At 40.2% G+C, this 19,473-nt stretch overlaps 1 protein-coding gene across 3 annotated transcripts; it reads left to right on the top strand.

Moving 5' to 3' along the window:
- The first annotated feature begins 469 nt into the window (after window positions 1–469).
- TACC3 (transforming acidic coiled-coil containing protein 3) lies at window positions 470–19,301 on the top strand. 3 transcript variants are annotated; one of them, NM_001004429.4, is made up of 16 exons: window positions 470–536; window positions 4,309–4,480; window positions 4,620–4,762; window positions 7,127–8,164; window positions 9,365–9,464; window positions 9,893–10,085; window positions 11,265–11,311; window positions 12,133–12,269; window positions 12,360–12,471; window positions 13,196–13,348; window positions 15,751–15,827; window positions 15,915–15,958; window positions 16,891–17,051; window positions 17,855–17,961; window positions 18,132–18,252; window positions 19,124–19,301. In NM_001004429.4, exons 2-16 carry the CDS (start codon window positions 4,310–4,312, stop codon window positions 19,190–19,192), a joined length of 2,673 nt encoding a protein of 890 aa, NP_001004429.4. In that variant the 5' UTR covers window positions 470–536; window position 4,309; the 3' UTR covers window positions 19,193–19,301. The 3 variants fall into 3 exon arrangements, with proteins under 3 accessions (NP_001004429.4, XP_015141388.2, XP_046796185.1); XM_015285902.4 differs by having other exon boundaries at window positions 7,124–8,164; XM_046940229.1 differs by lacking the exons at window positions 470–536; window positions 4,620–4,762 and having other exon boundaries at window positions 4,391–4,480.
- The last annotated feature ends 172 nt before the right edge of the window (window positions 19,302–19,473 follow it).

Raw genomic sequence — 19,473 nt, 5'->3', positions numbered from 1 at the left:
GGGGCACTCTGGGTTTACTGACAATGACATCTTACAAAGCCAGGCCCGCTGCAGGCCTCAGACCCGGCTCCTCCAGGCACCTACAAGGAGAACGCTGGAGCGTGTCTCACTTTCTCACCCAGTTTTGCTCTGTGTGGAAAGCGGGGCAGCACTTCCGAAGGGCATCGAACACGGAGCCTTTGTTGGTGGTTTGTTTTTTTTTCCCCCCCATAACCATTCTGTGCTTCCCTGAGGGCGGGTCTAAAGGAGGAGGCGCTTGACCACCAACCCTCCCTCCCCCCACCTCAGCCCGCCGCCACGGCACAGCTCCGCAGCCAGCGCTTTCCAGCGCGCCTCGCGCGGCAGCTCCGCTCCGTGGGATCCTATTGGCGGAAGGCCTCGGAAGTCCCCGCCCTTCCTCAGGACGCCTTCCGGATTGGAGACCGCCTTCCGAATGCCGCTTTCTCATTGGCCGGCTGGAGGCGCCGTTGAAGTTTGAAATCCTGAGGCGGTTGTGGCGGAGCAGATCGTGTTGCGGGTCTGGTCCTTGCCGGCAGGTAGGAGGGGGAGCCGCTCTGGGGATCATACTGCTTGATTTGGGTGTATGGAGAGTTGCTGGGGGGGGATCTTGTGGCCTAGGGGAAGGGTAGGCTGAGGTGGGTGCTTGGAAACCGCTCTGTGGGCTTGGAGCTGGGGGAGAGCTCGCGCTAAAGGGTGTTGTGATCCTACTGTGGGCTTGGAGCTGCGGGACAAAGCTGAAGGGGTGGTGTGGGGCTCAGGAGGGCTCTAGGGACGTCTCCGTATTTTGAGGGCAGTGTGGGGCTCAGGGGGTTGCCTCAGTATGGGGATTTTGTAGGGCTGAACCGGGGTAAGAACGGTGCAGGTGTGGCACTGTGTTTATGTGGGCCTGAATCACAGAATGGCCCGGGTTGGAAGGGACCTCCAAGGTCATTAATCTCCAACCCCCTCCGCCCCCCCCCACCGCAGACAGGGCTGCCGACCTCCACATTCAATACTAGACCAGGCTGCCCAGGGCCCCATCCAGCCTGGCTTTGAACATCTCCAGGGACGGGGCCTGGTGGGCATCTCGGTTATTTGAGGTGATGAGGGGTAGCATAGGGCACCCCAGTGAGTTTCGCGGTGGGTGATGTGGGGTTGAAGGGTTCCTCATGGTCTAGGGTGGCTCAAGAGCATTGCAGGGCACCCTGGGGAACTGTGGGGATAGAGGAGTCTCTTTTTGCCTATCCTCCCTCCCTCCTTAAAGCATTACCAAGGTTGGCTGCCCCCGGTTCGAGGCCGTCTTTTGTTCCTTAACAACGAGCTGCGGGCAGGGGGATAGCAGAGCCCCCAGGGCTGCGGCTCCATTTCTGCTTCCACCCCAGCCTGTTTTTGGCTAAAGCTGCTGCGACTTTTACTTCCTGCAATGATTTGAAAGCAAGGTGTCCTCTAGAGTTGCTTGCTTATGAGTTGCAATTAACACGTGGAATCTAGCTTGAAACACAGGGCATGCTTTTGTTCATATTGAGTTGCTCTGTGTGGAACTAATGCTCCGTGTCTCAGATGCTGGAGAAATTAAAAAGAGCAATTCAATAGAGAGAAATGTCTATCTTTGTCCTACTTATTTGGTGGCTTTCTCTGGCTTCTGAGACCATATTGGTGTTTTGGCTGTTGTGCTCCAGTGACCCGTAGACAACAGTAGCTGCTAGGAAGCCCTCAATTTATCAGTGATGGTTTCCTAGGGTTTACTTGGTGTCACTGAGCTGATGTTCATTCACAAGTCCAGAATGGAAGACTGCCACTTGTACCTATTTAAATAGTCTTCAGAGAAATGAAGCAGTTTCATTCTGTGGATTGCAAGCTAGATATGAGACAGCAACGTTCCCTCGCATCTTGGAAAGTCAACTGTATCAGGACTACAGCAAAAGAAGCATGGTGAGCAGGGTGAGGGAGGTGATCCTGCTCCTCTACTCTATGCTGGTGAAACCTCACCTGGAGTATTGTGTCCAGATCTCCTCAGTACAGGAGAGACATAGACCTGTTGGAATGTGTCCAGAAGAGGGCCACAAAAATGATGCAAGGGATGGAACAATTTCCCTGCAAGGACAGGCTGAGAGAGCTGGGCTCTGGGGAGACCTGATGGTGGCCCTTCAGTACCTGAAGGGGGCCTATAAGAGAGAAGGGGACAGACTCTATAGCAGGATCTGCTGTAATAGGATGAGGGGAAATAGTTTTAAACTGTAAGAGGGGAGATTTAGACTGCGTGCAAGTATTTTTTTATTATTATCATTTTTTACGATAAGGGTAGTGAAGCACTGGAACAGACTGCTCAGAGAGGTGGTGGAAGCCTCATGTCTGGAGACATTCAAGGTCAGGCTGGATGGGGCTCTGAGCACCTGATTGTGCTGTATATGTCCCTGGTCACTGCAGGGGAGTTGGACAAGATGACCTCTAAGGGTCCCTTCCAACTCAAACAATTCTGATTCTATTATCTTTGAGTGGCTGTAGCAGAGGGAGAAATTAGTGCCTTTCAAGAACAAAAATAAAACTTGTGTGCACTGACTTGAGGGATTTGACAAAACTGCTGTCTCTAAATGAGTGTTCCCTGCTTGTGGAGCTTGTCTTGGATGGTGGCTTTGTTTCTAAACAATAGTTTAGACTGAACAATTACAATCTTTAATGATTCAGTTGATCTGTTATCTTAATTATAGTTCCCAATGAAGGGAAGCAAAGAAGTTCTGTACTTTGAGTTCTATGATTTAATGTACATGTATTTTTGTAAAATAACTTGTAAAATCACTTGTGTGAGTGTGGTGAAAGCTAAAGAAGAAATGAAGAAACAGCAAATGGAGGTGTACTTTGCCATTGCTTCTGTATTGTTTGCATTCCACTGCTGATTAAAATTGTCAGTGTTGCAGACAAAGCAGTAGAGCTCAGTGGAAAGTAGGAAGCAGACTTTCTCATGAGGATTAATGTAAGAGTAGGGAAGAATGTGCAGAGACTTGAACATTGAAATTTGAATATAAAAGGACAACGAGATTGAAAACATGACAAAGTTTCCAGTGGGAGAATCCCACTTTACGATAATGAAAACAATCATGTAGTTTTATTGACTACATGACAGAGGATAGACAAGGAAGCTAATAATCAGTTGCTTGTTCACATCAACCATTTGAGATCATTTGGAATGGTTGTCCGCATTGCAGAAAGCCAACTTTCCTATCTGAGGATCCTGATCTTGCCTAGGTTCTATAGGTACCCTGTTTAACACCTCCATTCTCCTGAAAGAAATTGAGTTGCTGGTCGCTTGTCAGATAAGTGCTTCAGGTTGTCCATGGTGGACATTAGTTATGCCCAGATCTTGCTTAAGATGCCTTCTATGTTCTGGTCCTTTTGTGCTTTTTAGTTTGTTTTTAGCAGTAGCATCACAGAATATTGTTTCTTTAATACTTTAAAACAGAGGCGATCCCAATGGGAATAAAAAGGAGACAGAGTTCATGTATGAAAAACTTATTAGCTTGCCTGGGCCACTTGTAATGTTGTCTATTTTTAACTTATTTTGTAAGCTTTAGTTTCAAGTCCTTCACACTTACTTAGACTTATCTAATTTTCCTAGTACTTTGCAGTCTAGTAAAGCTTTTGTGCATGTCTAATGTAAGAGCAGTATTTAAGAACTACCTACTTTTATTATTATTTTTTCCCCACCAGATTTGCATACTAGTAATGTCTATACAACAAAGGATCCTTAAGTACCATGTGCTTTACAAAAGCAGCATATGTTCAGACAGTGCAAGAAAAAGCTGAATTAATCTTATTCTGAACTTTGATCCTAAACACATCGTTACTAAATACATTTGTTTTGCTTTTTGCTGATCAACAATGTAGAAATGACAGTCATTTCTCTATTTTATTCACATGGTCTTATTACATGAAATGTGACTGAATGTCTCTACTGATTTTTAAGGGGTTTGGAATGAAGGAATGAGCAAATGATAGAGCTCTCTTTAAAAGATGGGCAGCTTAATTAGTAGGGTTGTATGTTAAGCAGAAAACATAATAGCAGCAATTAACTTGCTAGACCACTAGCAAAAGCAGAGGGGCCAGTCAGGTGCTGCGTTTAGGTGCTTTAAGAGTCTTGAGATACACCTTTTAATGCGAGGATCTTGAATACTTTTAAGATGGCTTTTGAAGTGGTGTTGTTTGTGTTTGGTGGGTTGTGGATTTTTTTTTTCCGGCCAGTGCCAGGCTTCCAACTTCTTCAGCTATCTGAAAGTACATCTGGCTGACCACACCCTCTCATTCAAGCCCTGATGTTGTGTGTTGATATTGTAGAATGAGTCTGCAGATCTTAAATGCAGAAAATGGAGAAAACGTCAGTGATGATCTAACAGCGGAAGAGTGTGGCTTTTACTTTGCACTACCGGAACCTACAGAGAGACCTTCTATTCTGCGCCTATCCCAGAAAGAAAACTTGCCACCAAAAAGTGTGGCAAAAGCTATGAAGGTAAAATTTTGCTTTCGTGTTGAGTATATTCTTCTATGATCTACAGTACTGAATATATGTGGTATTCGGAGCTTGAAAATATTCTGGTATTCATGTCCTTCCTTCTTCCTTCCCTTGCCTTCTTGTCCCTTTCTTAAAGGTAACCTTTCAAACTCCTCTAAGAGATCCTCAGTCTCGAAAAATATTAAGTCCTACCATGACAGACAAACTTGACTCTACTTTCACGCTTGACGATTGCAGTGAAGCCTTGCAGGATGATCTAACTATGCCCATCAGCACTGTGTAAGTAATGTATTCACTGCTTGTAGTATTAGCAATGTGGAACATAATCAAGTTAATTTTCCCCCATTATAAACGTGTGCATTTACATTCTAAGATTGTATAACAAGATGGAAGCTGCATGAAAGAACCTAAGTCAGTGCTGACTTTGGTACGCAAATTTCTTTCAAAGCTAATTAATTACTTTTAAGAAAGTGTTATCTTGGTTGTAATACTGAATACTGAACTATGTTTCTAAGTCCTTTATTAACTGATTTCCTGGAAATGTCTGTTACGTTATGGATAAATAATTTTGTAGAAAGGAGGCATGGTAGGCATGGAATAAAGAACTCCTTCATTTAGTGAGGTTTTTATGGATTAAGAGAATTCTAGAGTTAATCAAACAAGAGATGTTAAGGCTTGTATGTTAAGTACTATGTTCTCTCTTCAGACTTTCTTCTCAAAAGTATCATTTGAATGGGTCACTGGAATTGACACCTTGAGTCAATGAGTGTTTAAATTAATGTGATAACACAGTGGATGTAACATCAATCCCAAGGATAATCTATTAGCCTGGGTCTCAAGAAAGCTCCTGGAATCTGTCTGGAGAAGAGCACAAGTTCTGCAGTGTTACAGTTTAGGGCTTTGCAACCTCTCCTTTACTAAAAATATTGCTATAATGGCATAATGATCCTGTGGTATGACTGCTGTTTAAATAGGTGGGCCTCAATGAATGTTTTTCTTATGTTTTTTTTTCCACCCTTCCTTAAACTTGTGCAAACATCTGGCGTCTACAGTGCCCAGTGGCAAGAAGGCTTAGACCTTAGTTTTGTTGTCTCCAAGGAGGTATATCTGGTTCTTTCAACTGCCCTGTACTCTTCCCAATTTCTTCTATTTCAGGCAGGGAGAAGGGAGAAAGATTGGAACACTTACGTGTTCCTTAAGTGTTTACATTAGCTTCAACTATTAATTTGTATGTATACTGTAGTTTAGAGAAGTACTTCTAAGCCAGCCACCATAATTTTTAAGTAATATTGTGTTCATTTCAGACATAGTGTTTAAATGAATAAATGAAAATCAAGTACACATGGCTCAAGCATGTTAAAAAAAGCATGTAATTGGCTTTAGGTGCATAAATGTGTGTCAAGACGTTGCATTTACTGTGCATATCCTTTCTACTTGTAAACTGTATGGATTTGCTTGTAACAAGTAAACTGAGGAACTTGGTGTTGCCGAAGGATAGCACTTCTAACAAACAAAGTAATTACAAGTTTCTAGCTGATGTCTTGCTCTTGACTGGCATTTATTAGGTTAAGCACTGAAGGAGAATGGGAGGGGCCTCTAGTAGTTGAACAAGTCTGAGGCTGAGCTATTGCAGGGAAGAGGCTCTCAAACCGGGTGAGAAGGACTTTGTGAACTCTATCTCCTGCTTTTGCTTTTGGGTTTATCGAAGTAATGTTTTTACTGAGTGGCTTTTAATCATGTTTTGCTCTACAGGAGATATGAATGGCACATAGAAATATCTACTTTGTCCAGGGACAAAACAATGGGAGGAAATCCTGTTTCAGGAAGTAATGGCTTAACTCTCTGTGGTCTGAGGCATAGCCTCAGAAGTTAAGTAGATTGGGGAAATAACACAGACAGCAATAACTTGTAAAATACCCGGCAGTAGTGAATACACAAACTTGTTCTTTAACCTGTTGAATTTGCTAGAGAATCTTACACTGTTTTTTTCTTCTCCTTACTGTAGTGAACTCTTTTATGTTGTTCTTCAGCTCTGCTGTTGCATGCAGTTTAGAGTACTTAAGTCCAGAATCTGTTTGGATATATACATGGCTGATATGATGGTGTATATTTTCAGTGGGGAAAAAGTCTGCTGGAATGACCAAACAAAATAATGACTAGAATGGGAGAATCTGAGTCATGATTCTGTTTGGTCCCAGTCTTGTGAGTCTGTCATGACTCATGGATAAATTTACTGAAAAATGTACTACTTGTTGTGCTGGTATTCAAACTGCTGTTGTTAATAACTCATAAGCAGTGTATATTTCACACTGCTTAATGAAATGGAGATATCCATATGTTGTTGTGATGACTGGCGTCAGGTAACGTAGCTGTGTGCAGAAATGATAGCCTAAGAATACTGAGTGCCTTCAAGGATTGATCTTCCTGTAGTTCAACCTGTGCTGGCTTCTGATTTCAGACTGTTAGCTATTATATGGCTGAATTCTTGTTGTTTGGGTATTCTTCTGCTGTCAGCTCTCTTATTAGATTTAAAAAAAAAAACATCTGAGAAAAGCTGCTGGTGTATGTCTTTAAATATGATATGAATGCTGTCTTAAAAAAAAAAAACTATATAATGTGATCTGACTTTTTTTCTTAAAGCAGCATAAGTCAACAGAAGACTGAAGCAAGTGATACACAGATAAATAAACAAATGCCAGAGAAAGTCAGTGCTGCTCCTTACCCAGATGATGAGATGCCAGTGAAGAGCCGAGGTTCCTACAATCTTGATTTTGATAACTTAAATGACATCAATCCCTTCCAGAGTTCAATGCAGCTGCAGAACTCTCCTGGAAATCTGCAGAAGTCTCCTGTAAGGGTATCTAGCAGCCCTGAGAAAACTTCTGAAGAAAGTAGCAATTCTCTTCCACTGGATAATACAGCTTCTCCTTCAACAACGGCAAGTACAGAGTACCCCAGTGAACAGGATAATACTTTTTCCTCTGGAAAAAAATCTGTTCTGTTAGAGTTGGAGTCTAATAAACCTGATCTGTTCCCAAAGCAAGCTATCAGTGGCTCTCTGCAGGAGTCTCCTTCCACAGAAGTAAGCCAAATCGATAAGTCTAGCAGTTTGGATGTTATTAGTTCCGAAGTGACCTATTCCAAAACTGGGGAATCAAAGCCTCAAAATGTTCCTGTACCAGAAAAAGCTTCAACAGAAGAGTTGAAGCCGTTAGAAGAGCCTGCTATCTCCAAAGGGGAACCTGCCGAAAAGCCTGGTGTCACCAAGGCTGGACCAGTAAAACTGGAATTTGACTTTGAGAACACCAGTGTTAGAAAACCACCTCCTAAGAAACTAGGTAAGAGACTTGGAATTAAGCCACCTTCCAAAAAAACTTTTAGTACCAAACTGAAAACAGAGAATACTGAAGTGGAAAATAAAAGTAATGTGGAAGATGAAGCTCCTGTTCCTAGAGCGTCCTATAAGTTTGACTGGGACAAACTTGATGATCCAAACTTTAATCCATTTGGAGGAGGCTCTAAAATTTCCACCTCACCCAAGTGTTCTGAGCCCAGCTCTCAGAAAGTTCCCCAGCAAGAGGAGCAGCATAGTACCCCACCAAGAAGGGAGCATTTTCCAGTGGAGCAGGATAACAGACCAACTAGCTGTGAAATTCTGGAGAAAAAAGAACCAAGAAGTCCGTAAGTAATTCTGTGTAACTGAATGTAAAGATATCTTGTGCGAAGGAAGATAGATTATATCTGTCTTAAAACAATTGGGCTGCTACACCTTCTTGACTTCCTCCCTGCAAGGATGGCTGGCTTGTACTGCACACTGTAACCTTTAACACAGTATGTTGCAGCAAAGACCTTGCTGGAGAAACCATCTCCAAGTGGCTAGCTGTAGACAAAATGCATTCTTAAATCGGGGGGAGGGGGGGAGGGAATAGGGAATCAAGCTTACATGGGAAGACTAAATAACTTGGTCTCTCCATAATCGGCTCTCTTCATAATCCAGGACTGAAGTAAAATGAGTAGTGTTGGTTAGCTACTGTTACCTCTCAAAAAAATCAGTTGGCAGTATTGCATATCATGCAGCTTGTGAAGTAATTAGGCAGTTTTGTTCTGTACTTTACGTCCTGGCTGAGCTCTGAGGTGCTGTTTCTTTGCAACGGAATTCTATTTGCAATAAAAATGCTTGTCACAAAAGTTACACTTTAGCACCAGGTGAAACAAATTTCGATACTTGAGAATGGGAGATGATGTACTGCCTTTCTTAGGAAGCTTAACTACTAAAATGGCAGCTTTACATAAACCAGTTGCTTACCTGAAGTGGACTGACAAGGGATGCTAACTTGACAGAAATACTTGCTCTTTTGCTTTCAGTGTACCACAACCAGCTACTGTTTGCCAAAGTGAAAAGTTATGTTTTGCTATTTTCAGTAACTGAAGTATTGGACCTCTCTAGTGAAGTTAGGTGGCTTAAATCAGTAATCATACCATTATTTTAGTGGGAGGAGTAGCAGGATGCTTGTAATTCTGTTCTTAATTAAACAAAAGCCTAACTTAAAAAAAAAAAATAAAAAAGCAAAACAACTTTCAGGCTTCTCAAATGGAAATGAGAATAATGGTAAGTGAATAGGAGCAAGTGATACTGTTGTGTTTTTCTTTTTCTTCCTATGTGAGGCTGCTTCTTACGGAAGGAGAGCTTTCTGTCATTTAAGTTGTCAGCAGGCAAGATAGCATTTACATTTTTACCTTCCTGGATGCTTCCTGTACTTGGCAATAGAAACTCTCAAATAAGCTTATTTTGTTCAGTATCTGATTTAAAAATAAAAAAAACAATCTGTGACTGGGACTTTGGGGTTTCTTTTTTAATTTTTTTTCTCTTCCCCTCCCAAGGGAAATCCACAAACAAAATGTGTTAGAAGATGAGCCACAAAAGCAAGAAGACAAGCCAGAAGTTCAAGGACAGACTGATCTTCCAGGAGAGCTATCCATGGTAAGGTATAGAAAAGATTCTCACCAAGCTGTTCCATAAAACAAAGCTCTTTGTCACTTAACCTTGTCAAATGCATGTTTGGTATTTTACTGGAGAATTATTTTTCATGAATCTTGTGCAGTTCTAGAGTGAATATAAACTCTGCAGACTTCTCTTTTGAAGGTAACATCAGAGGACAGACAATTGGCACCTTGGTATGTGGTATCTTTTTTTCATCAGCAGGACAAACGCAAGGGTGTGGATTCTTAGAATGTGACTCCTGTAGTTTAGTGTTGGTACTGTTTATTTTCTGTCTGTGAATTGCTGAGGCTTATTATGCTGGCTGCCGAAATAATTTGTGGCAAACCAATCTGATCATTATTGTGATTTTCATGTTGCATTTAAATTATTATTTTAACAGTAAAAAGGATTGTTTTTTTTCTCTTCAGGAGAAGCAAATAAGCCCGTCTAAAATGTCTCCAGCAAATGTCCCCTCTCAAGATAATTTAGTTTCTGCTGACAGTGGAAAAAGGTCAATGCCTGCAGAAGAAATTAAACCTACTTCTCACAAAAATGAAATAACAGCCGATCAGCAGACAGCTAGCGCTGAAGCTGAAGAGCTCTTCAGACCATCAGCAGAAGGTAAGGGCAGTCCTCTTGTACAAACTGGGAAAACATTTGTAGAATGGCCTGGGTTGAAAAGGACCACAATGACCATCTAGTTTTAACCCCCCTGCTGTGTGCAGGGTTGCCAACCACCAGACCAGGCTGCCCAGAGCCACATCCAGCCTGGCCTTGAGTGCCTCCAGGGATGGGGCATCCACAACCTCTCTGGGCGGTCTGTTACAGTGTGTCACCACACTGAGTGGTCATTGTCACAGTAACTTCTGTGTATGTATTTCTTCTCACTTCTGACATTGATTCTAGCTTTTATTGTCTTGCATTTTATTCTTTCAGAAGGAGTAAACACAGTAACTATCAGGCTGGGAAGTGTACCTCAGTTTACTCATAACTTCCTCTGGATAAGGCTAAATTCAGATAGCTAACTATTAGCAGTCAGCTGCCAGCAAAAATGAGTCTTAGTCTGGTATAGAAACTATTGTTGAAGCTTCAGTGGCAGTTCTCTGTTGTTAAGGACAAAGCTTTTTTTCTTTAAAAAAAAAACAACAACAACAACAGAAAACCAACTGTCTGTCCTTAAAAATAACTTATGGTATTTCTGGTATTAAGGGCTTTCTAGATTGAGTGCAACTACCTGTCTCTGAGTTGTGTAGGTTATTCAAAGGGCTTACAGTATGAATGGTCTTTCTGCACTTACACGTGTGTCTTTAAACGATTACCATGTAGCTGTTAAACACCTGGAAATATTATTCCTTATAGGACTGTTGTGTGGAAGGATGAGCAAATGGCTGAAGTACAGTCTGACACTTACATTAATACTTCAATGAGATCAGTACATTGAGAAACATCTACATCTTCATTGTCCAGCTTAACCTATTACTAATTTTAATGATGTGATTAACAGTCTTACTGTTTTATGGGGCATTGTATAGAAGAGTAGAATGTCTGAGTATGCTTGACGCTTCAACTGTGGAACAGCAGAAGTTCTTGTAGGTATTTGGGGACAAGTAGTGGCTACAAATTTAGTTTAGAAGACTGTCAAATATTTTATTTTCCAGTTTGTGTTAGTTTTCCATCTGCTGAAATAAAACACCTCATGAGAATAGAGTTGTATTTATTGTATGCACAAGCATATTTGTTTCAGTCTGTAGATGTGAGATACAGTGAAGATGCAGTGCTGTCATATAATTTATTTTCCAGTTCTCGGAATGGGCATAGACTATCTGGAGCAATTTGGAACTTCATCTGTAAGTATGGTATTGAAATGTTTTGTTTACCTCCCTGGCTTAGGAAAAAGGAAATTGTCAGACCTTAAATGTTTTCATAAAGTAGCTTGACTTTGAACTTGTACACAGAAATACAGGTTCTATTTCACAGGAATGTGTCTATAAGGCATGGAGTGGTGGTGAGGAAGTACGGTTATAAGTAATTTTGCCTAAGGATCAGAGGTCCTGTGTTTCTAGTTTGCAGAGGTGCTTTTTTTTTTTTTCCTTACAGTGGTGAAGGTCAGATGGATGATATTCCCATCACTGGTTACCAAAACAAGAAGAGAATGAAAGATCATTGTTTTGAGAAGTTTTAAGCTCCTCTGTTTTATGGGCTTTTTCAGGAAATCTGTCTCTAAATTGGGCATGTCATATTTCAATCAGTTCAGCTCTGTGGTTTTTCCCCTGCTTTGAGCCAGAGTAGGTGTGGCTTTGAATGTACAGTGAATACACTGAGCTTAAAGTGTTTTCTAGTTCTGTGTTTGTCCTGAGACTGCTTGTTCAGCTTACAGTGCCATCTTTATCTTTTGGCACCTTCTGCTGATTTTGAATAGTTAATATAAACTTGTCCTTTTGGTTTTATCTGAATAGAGGACGGAGATCAGTCCTCTATTGATGTTACGTAAGGACTTAAGAACTCAGTGCCCACAAGCTTAAGTATTTTTCTCCAGCAAACAATGCTCTGGCCACACAAGAATAGACTCACCCTCCCTCTGGAAGACTATTTGTGTGTGGGGAGGGTGGGATGGGGGTGGCTTATCTACAAAGCAGCAAATCTGCCACTTTATGCCTTTTCTCCTCAGTTCAAAGAGTCTGCTTTGAGGAAGCAATCGTTGTATTTGAAGTTTGATCCTCTGTTGAGAGACAGTCCCAGGAAGCAACCAATTTTTGGTACTATTGAAGCAAATACAGATATCATGACTGCTCCACTTCAGTGTGGGTAGGTATTGATTTAATCTAGTCTGTAGTGCATAGCTGTGCAAGGAAAGGCAGCGCTTGAATATAATCGTGTATGTTTGTTCATTTTTAGTCCTATTTCTGATTTAAGCAAACTGCTTGAAGAAACTGAGAAGCCTACATCAAGTCTTCAAAATGAGGAAAAACCAAAAGGACTAGATCTTCTAGGAACATTTACAACTCCTGTAAGGATGTCTGGAATGATGCGAAGTTTCACACTAATAATTTGGGGAAGAGATCAGCTAGAATATGGAGTTAAGATTTATGCAGAACTTCTAGGGATTGCAGAGTACTTAATGCTTATTTAAACTGTCATCTTAAAAAGGTTGAATCTATATAAAATATATAGATTGACTATATAAAGTCGAACTTCTGATGTACTTAATATTCTTGTATACATTTTGTTTGTTTGTTTGAAGCTGGTGGTATTGCACATGGTCTAGGAGAATTTGAGCTGTTCTTAAGAGTGCTTTAATCAAGCAATCCTTTGCATGCAGCTGAAGCCACAAAAGTAAGACAAGCTTGTGTTTTAATAGCACTGCTGAGATGAAAAGCACTACTTTGATTAAATTTGATGCCATACAGTATAAAACTTAGAGCAATGAAAACCCTTATATGAAGTGATCTGTGCAGTTTCTAATCCTGAAAGGTTGTTTACTGGTGGGGAATAGCATGCTGTCTGCCCTGTTTCTGATTGTTAGAACTGGTGGATAGCACCTCATTACGCCTTTATTATGTTGTTCTACAAAATACCAACAAGGTAGGAAAGCTATGGTAACTATGTTATGGGGGTATTTTGGGATGAGGATTCTTAATAAAATACGTGGATTTAGTAGTAAATAATCTACAAGCAGCTAATGACTGCATGAAAATCAGAATCACTTAGAACTAAATTTTGGCTCCTTACAGGACCCTGGTCCCTTAATTCCAGACTCCCTGGCACGTGATGTTTCTCCACTCCCTTTTACTGCTTCCACAAATGCTGCAGTGGACGCTATTATAGATGTGCTGAAATACAGCCAAAAAGATATGGATGCAGCTGTTGAACTAGTTAAAAGAGAGGTAAGGTGACCCTTGACTCTGTATTGCCCTGAAAAAACCCTTTTGTTTAGATTACCTTTTGTAGATTTCTACACTTGGCAATTCTATCCATTATACTTGACATAAACATCTCATCCAAAAAAGCTTGCTAATGCTTGATAGGAGCAATAGATATGGAACTCCTCAGAGCTAGCATCTAAGGACACATGGCAGATTTAATTTTCAATGGTGTTCTGCTTTAGGACTTGTCAGTATTAAAAAAGCATCCATTATCAAACTGACATTAAGTCCCAAATCACTGTTATCAAAACACTTTTTATTAAATTACCTAGGAGAAATCTGTTCTGGCCAGTGAGAAGGAGGGGCTTATTTTCATATCTTTTTTCTTCTGTAAAACAAGAAAAATCTCTAATGGTAATTCAGTGGTTGGTTGGTTTTGTTTGTGTAAGGGGGAAGCATACCAATATATCCAGCTAATAAAGTAAGTGAAAATATTTACTTTATTCTCCTCTGATATTAGTAGAAGATGAAGGGGGGAGTTGGTGGGATTTTAAAATTACAATCACAGAATGGCTGAAGTTGGCAGGGATCTCTGAAAGCCATGTTGTCCAACTTCATTACTGAAATAGGACCTCATAGAGCAGGTTGCCTTTGACTGTATTCAGATGGCTTTTGAAGGTCTCCAAAGAGACACTCCAGCTTCTCACAGCACTAGAATGGGTTGCCCAGCCACTCTCCTGGTACAGGAGTCCGTGCTAATGTTTGAAGGTGCTTCCTGTGCTCTGGTTTGTGTCCAGTGTCCCTGGACTTGGCACCGGGCACCACTGACTAGAGCCTGGCTCTGTCTTCTTTGAACCCTCCCTTCATGTATTTATGAATATTGGTGAGATTTCCCCAAGCCTCTTCTTAAATTGATGAATAATGTAAGACCAGTAATTAAGCATAAATTTCCTTAAAGCTAGTTATCACATCAAAATTACCTTAGGAGAACAGCATTCTGAGTTCCTGGCCAACAATACTGCAGCTAGTGATGCTAGGAACACTAAATACCCTTAATGATGGTGATGATGATGACCTGTGGCCCTTTGCTGCATTACAGTTTTAATTTCCCTTTAGAGTAAACAAAACAAAAAACAACAACAAACACCTAACTCCTCTGAGGGTAACTTAAATTGCTTTCTGTTTCTCACTGAAGGGGATGCTTTTACCCAGCATGTTGTCCAGTATGTGAAATGGTGAATTTGTGGCTCTGATAAGGATCAGATCTAAAATAGAGTTTAGATAAGAACGGAGAGTAAAGTTTGTAAAATTTTAAACTTGGTACTCCCATCTCTCACTTCAAATAACTATTTTAAGAATGTAAATTTAGTTGCAGTAAGAGTTGTGACTGTTAATCCAGCTGTTGTGGCACTTCAGAATGGATAGAATTACATAGCACGGGTGAGGCTGCACCTCGAGTATTGTGTTCAGTTTTGGGCCCCTCACTGCAAGGGAGACATCAAGGCCCTGGAGCATGTCTGGAGATGGGCAATGAAGCTGTGAGGAGACTGGAGCATAGGCCTTATGAGGAGTGGCTGAGGGAGCTGGGAGTGTTTAGTCTAGAGAGGAGAAGGCTCAGGAGAGACATTTTTGCTCTCCATAACTATCTGAAGGGAGGTTGTAGTGAGGTGGGGATCAGCCTCTTCTTTCATGTAACTAGTGATAGTACCAGAGAGAATGGCCTCAAGTTGTACCGGGGAGATTCAGACTGGATGTCAGAAAATACTCTTTTGGAAAAGTAGTGGTATCACACTACCAACATAATTATTAATATAAAACTCTGGGCAAAACTAAACTCCTGGAGTTTGCACAAAATTGTGAGCTCTGCTTTAATTCCTCTGATGTGAAATAAATGTGGTTATTGTTAAGATGAACTGAATTATCTTAAATTTGGGAACGTGTTTAGGGCAGGATTTGAGTGTATTCTAAACATCAAGTTGATCTTGACCAACATAGTGTTCCAGTATTTGCTTTCTTTCCTGTGTTTGTGACTAATTCTATTTGCCTTGTAAATAAAAGGGAATAGTTGTTACTTGAGAGGGTATTACTAGGCAGGCTATTACTTGCTAGGGACCAGTGACCTTCATGTAGCGTGAGTAAGAGTAGCCAAGTAGAATAAACTGAGCTGACTCTCATCTTGACATTTGAGAGCTTGGTAACATTGAGTGGCAAACAAGAGGTTTGATATCTAGTTTTCAGGTACATCATCTTCTTACTTGACACATTTGTAATAAGACATTTCATTTTGAATCTGTTAGTTGGAACTTGGAGTTCAACATGGGAAACTTAAGTATAACTGGGCTACCCTTTAGGCTCCTCTGGGTTACAACCCTTGTATCACTTCCTGTTCAAGAAAGAAATGTTTACTACTTTTCACCTTAAAGGTTCAAGAGAAAGAGTTGGAGGCTCTTGAATGGAAAAAGAAGTACAACAAGCTTCACATGGAATACAAGGAAATGGGGTGAGCATTTGACTTTGCCTGCTTATTTACTCCAGCTGCTTTTTCTACCTTATGGTCTAACTTTTTTTCTTTTTCTTTCTTTTTTAGAAAAGTAGTTGCAGAGTTTGAAGGTACAATAACCCAAATGATGGGTAAGTTCAGTATTTACACTTTAAATCATTCTGGGACCTGTGCTTAGCCTGAAGTTGCTGACTGAAGTTAGTGCTCTTTCACTTCTGATGTAATTAACTTTTCAAATGCTTTCAGGGTGAGTGTAAGGCTTCAGACAAGGTAGGATAGGACTGTATAGGACTGTAACTCTAATCATCTAGACATTGCTATATACTGATATTGTTTGGTAGCTAATGCTGACATTATGAAGTCAGGCATGAACATATCTAACCTTTTCTGCCTCTCCAGTGAACTACTAGTTTATTAAAAGTGGCAGATCCAGTTGTCTGTAGTTCGTTTGGTGGATTGTTATCTGGCCTTAAGTAAGTGATGGGATGTCAGTAGGAGTTCTTGCTGGACAAACCTGGCCTTTGCTTCAGTCAAATTTGTGGTTTCAAAGTTAAGAAGACATTAAATGGAACATGTATAGGTACATTGTTCTGTCTGGAAGCTGAATTAGCCAAATCTGGTCCTTGTTTATTTTATTTTTAATGAGGTGACTAGCATGTTAGGTTATATTAGCCTATAGAATACATAGTTTGGGTGTGCTAGCAAAGCCTTGTCTTAGAAGCATTTGCCATGCCAGGTTGGCTTGTTATCTCAGTCTTTTCCAGGTCTTCCAGCTATTGTGTATATTTAATGAAAACAAATGTTTTTGATTCTTTGTTGCTACTGTGAGATCTGAGGCTCCTGTTCTGATGAGCTCATGTACAGTGTTTAGACTGTATTGGAGGAAAATCCATATGTTTGGTCAAGCAGTTTATAATCACAACCTTCAGTGGTGTGGGGTTAGTGCCTAAAGCAGCAAATTAAGAGAGTATTACTGTTTTCCTAGCAGCAAGGATATATAGATATAGATATTAGGATATAGCAACTGTTATGAGTTTAAACCTGTTACCTCTGCTTTCTTTAGAGGATTCTCAGAAACAGAAGGAGCTTTCAAAGAAAGAAATACAGAGGATGGTGGAAGAAAAGCAGCAAGTTATTTCAGATCTGAACTCTATGGAGAAATCTTTCTCTGAACTCTTCAAGCGTTTTGAAAAACAGAAAGAAGTGCTGGAGGGTTACCGCAAAGTAAGATGCTGTAGAGCAAATAATATTCTTTTAAGATAAGTAAGCCTTATGATCTTCTGCAAGTGGAAGGAAAGTTACTAATTTCTACTGCAGCCATTAATTAAATAGCCGAGGCACTACCTGTAAAACAAGTTGTCTGCTTGAAAGATTAAAAAATGACCTGTTGTATTTAGTGGCTGGCTTAAAGTCTGATGATGATCTTTCTGTTAGAAGCCAAGATTTCTTGAAACAAAATGAGCCTTTCCTTTTTGTATGCATATCATTTTTCTGTTAATCATGGAGAATAAATCCAATGTAACTACTTGTTGCGTAAGGGCAACTTGTTTTCCCATACATAGCATTGAATAGATGCTGAAGAAGGCTTTCTACTACAAGTAATACTTATGCTTTACTAGATTGTTTAGCTTAAACTGGTAAACATATCCATGGGCTGGGATAATGGAGCTAATAAAGATCACAAACTGTGGTTTCTTGTATGAAATGCATAAGCTTATTTAACATAAACCTGTGCATGACTTCCTTTATCTTGCATCCCTTCTATTGCTGTATTTGGAATTCAGATGCCACTTCTTTAGCACAGAACTAAAGCATCTCTCGGAGACAGAGTGAATTGCTAAGTTCAAGAGGTAGAATTAGTAGGGAGACTTACACGTTTCCATGCTTTTATGGAACTTGATAATTGTACTTAATACTCTGAGCAAATGCTGGCATTTTGGTATAGTTAAATAGCTGATTTGTGAAATGGAGGCAAACTTTTCCACCTACTAGTACATAAAAGCTAACTAAACTTGTTTCTGGGTCAGAATGAAGAGGCTTTGAAAAAATGTGCTGAAGAATATCTGGCTAGAATTAAGAAAGAGGAACAGAGATACCAGGCACTAAAGGCACATGCTGAAGAAAAGCTGCATCAGTAAGTACTATGTCAAGAAGCTAATTGCTGCAAATTGTGGCTCATTAATGCCAAATTTTGGCTTAAATTTTTTTTTTAACGTTCAAGTACAATAAATTAGTGTGATTCCATGAACAGTTCTGCTATGCTGTCTGAAGGGAATGTAAACACCTGTATTTCTTCAATTCTAGAGCAAATGAGGAAATCGCCCAGGTACGAAACAAAGCTAAATCAGAAACTGCAGCCCTACAAGCCAGTCTCCGCAAAGAACAAATGAGGATCCAGTCTTTAGAGAGGAGTCTTGAACAAAAGGTTTGTCAAAATGCCATGTGTCTCTTTAAGCTATTGCCTTAGACTACCTCAAGAGATCTTGTATCAGTTCTAGAAGTAGTCCCACTAAGTGTGCTGGTTTTGGTGACTGCTCTCTAGGTGGGCTTTAGGAAATAAGCATTGAAGCTTAAGGCAGAAGTCAATTATGTCAAGACTCACCTTGTATAAACAGGTCTTCTTTGGAACAGAAAGGTTTGTTCCTGTAGATGAGTCACAGAATTGATTGGTCCAGGTTGCTGCATCAGGAGATTATCTGAACTACTGATGGAGATGAAGTTCTAGAATTTAAACATCTCCAAGAGCAGAAGCTGTGAACAATCTTGAGTAACTGTCTGAATTAGCACATCTGTAAGCATTTAATTTGTAAGCCATTAGTACTAGTACAAACTCTTTTTTGTATTGTCTGAACTCTTTCAATATTGTTTAGGCCCTAAATCCTTGTATTGGATTGCAGTCTTCATACTGCATAGATAAAATCTTAAAATGCTTCATAGAAGCATATTTGTTTCATTTGCTAGAACAAATAAATGGAAACGTTCTACAGAGATGTCTGTGTTGTGAGGATTGAAATAGATATCATCTCAAATGTCAGTATACCTAACAAAAGGAATGTCTGAAAAATCTCATGTACCTGTAATCTTTATAGACAAATTCTTCTAAGGAAATCCAGAAGCAGAGACAGTACAATGAATTTAGATCATTCTTGAGAGTTCTTACAAAGTAGGCAGTCCTTTAGGTTAAACCTGTATAGGTTGCTAGCATGTAAGTGAGCTTTATATTGTTTGTTAGGAAAGATCATTACTTGCCTGTAACATAGCTTACACATACCTGCACCTCTTTCTGTCTTTAACAGACAAAAGAAAATGATGAACTAACGAAGATCTGTGATGACTTGATTTTGAAGATGGGAAAAAATGGATAGCTCAGTTGACTCTGTAAATATGTCTAATTTCTCTGACTCTTGTCCTGTGTTCACTTATGTTTTTAATTATGTATGTGGAGGAAAAAAAAAATAAAATGCTTGATTTGCACTCCTCTTGAGTATCTCCTGCAGGAAATGTCAACTTACCGACAAGTTCACTTGCTGCTTTTGGTATCATTATCTTATGTGGCATTTTGACATATGTCACTCAAAGGGAAAACTTTTAGTCATACCCTCAGTCTCTTCTCTGTGTGAGAGCACAGTTTCTCTATTATGACCTG

This window comes from Gallus gallus, chromosome 4 (genome assembly GCF_016699485.2).
Source record: "Gallus gallus isolate bGalGal1 chromosome 4, bGalGal1.mat.broiler.GRCg7b, whole genome shotgun sequence".
NCBI classification, from domain to species: domain Eukaryota; kingdom Metazoa; phylum Chordata; class Aves; order Galliformes; family Phasianidae; genus Gallus; species Gallus gallus.
This window is presented reverse-complemented; position numbering and strand designations above follow the sequence as displayed.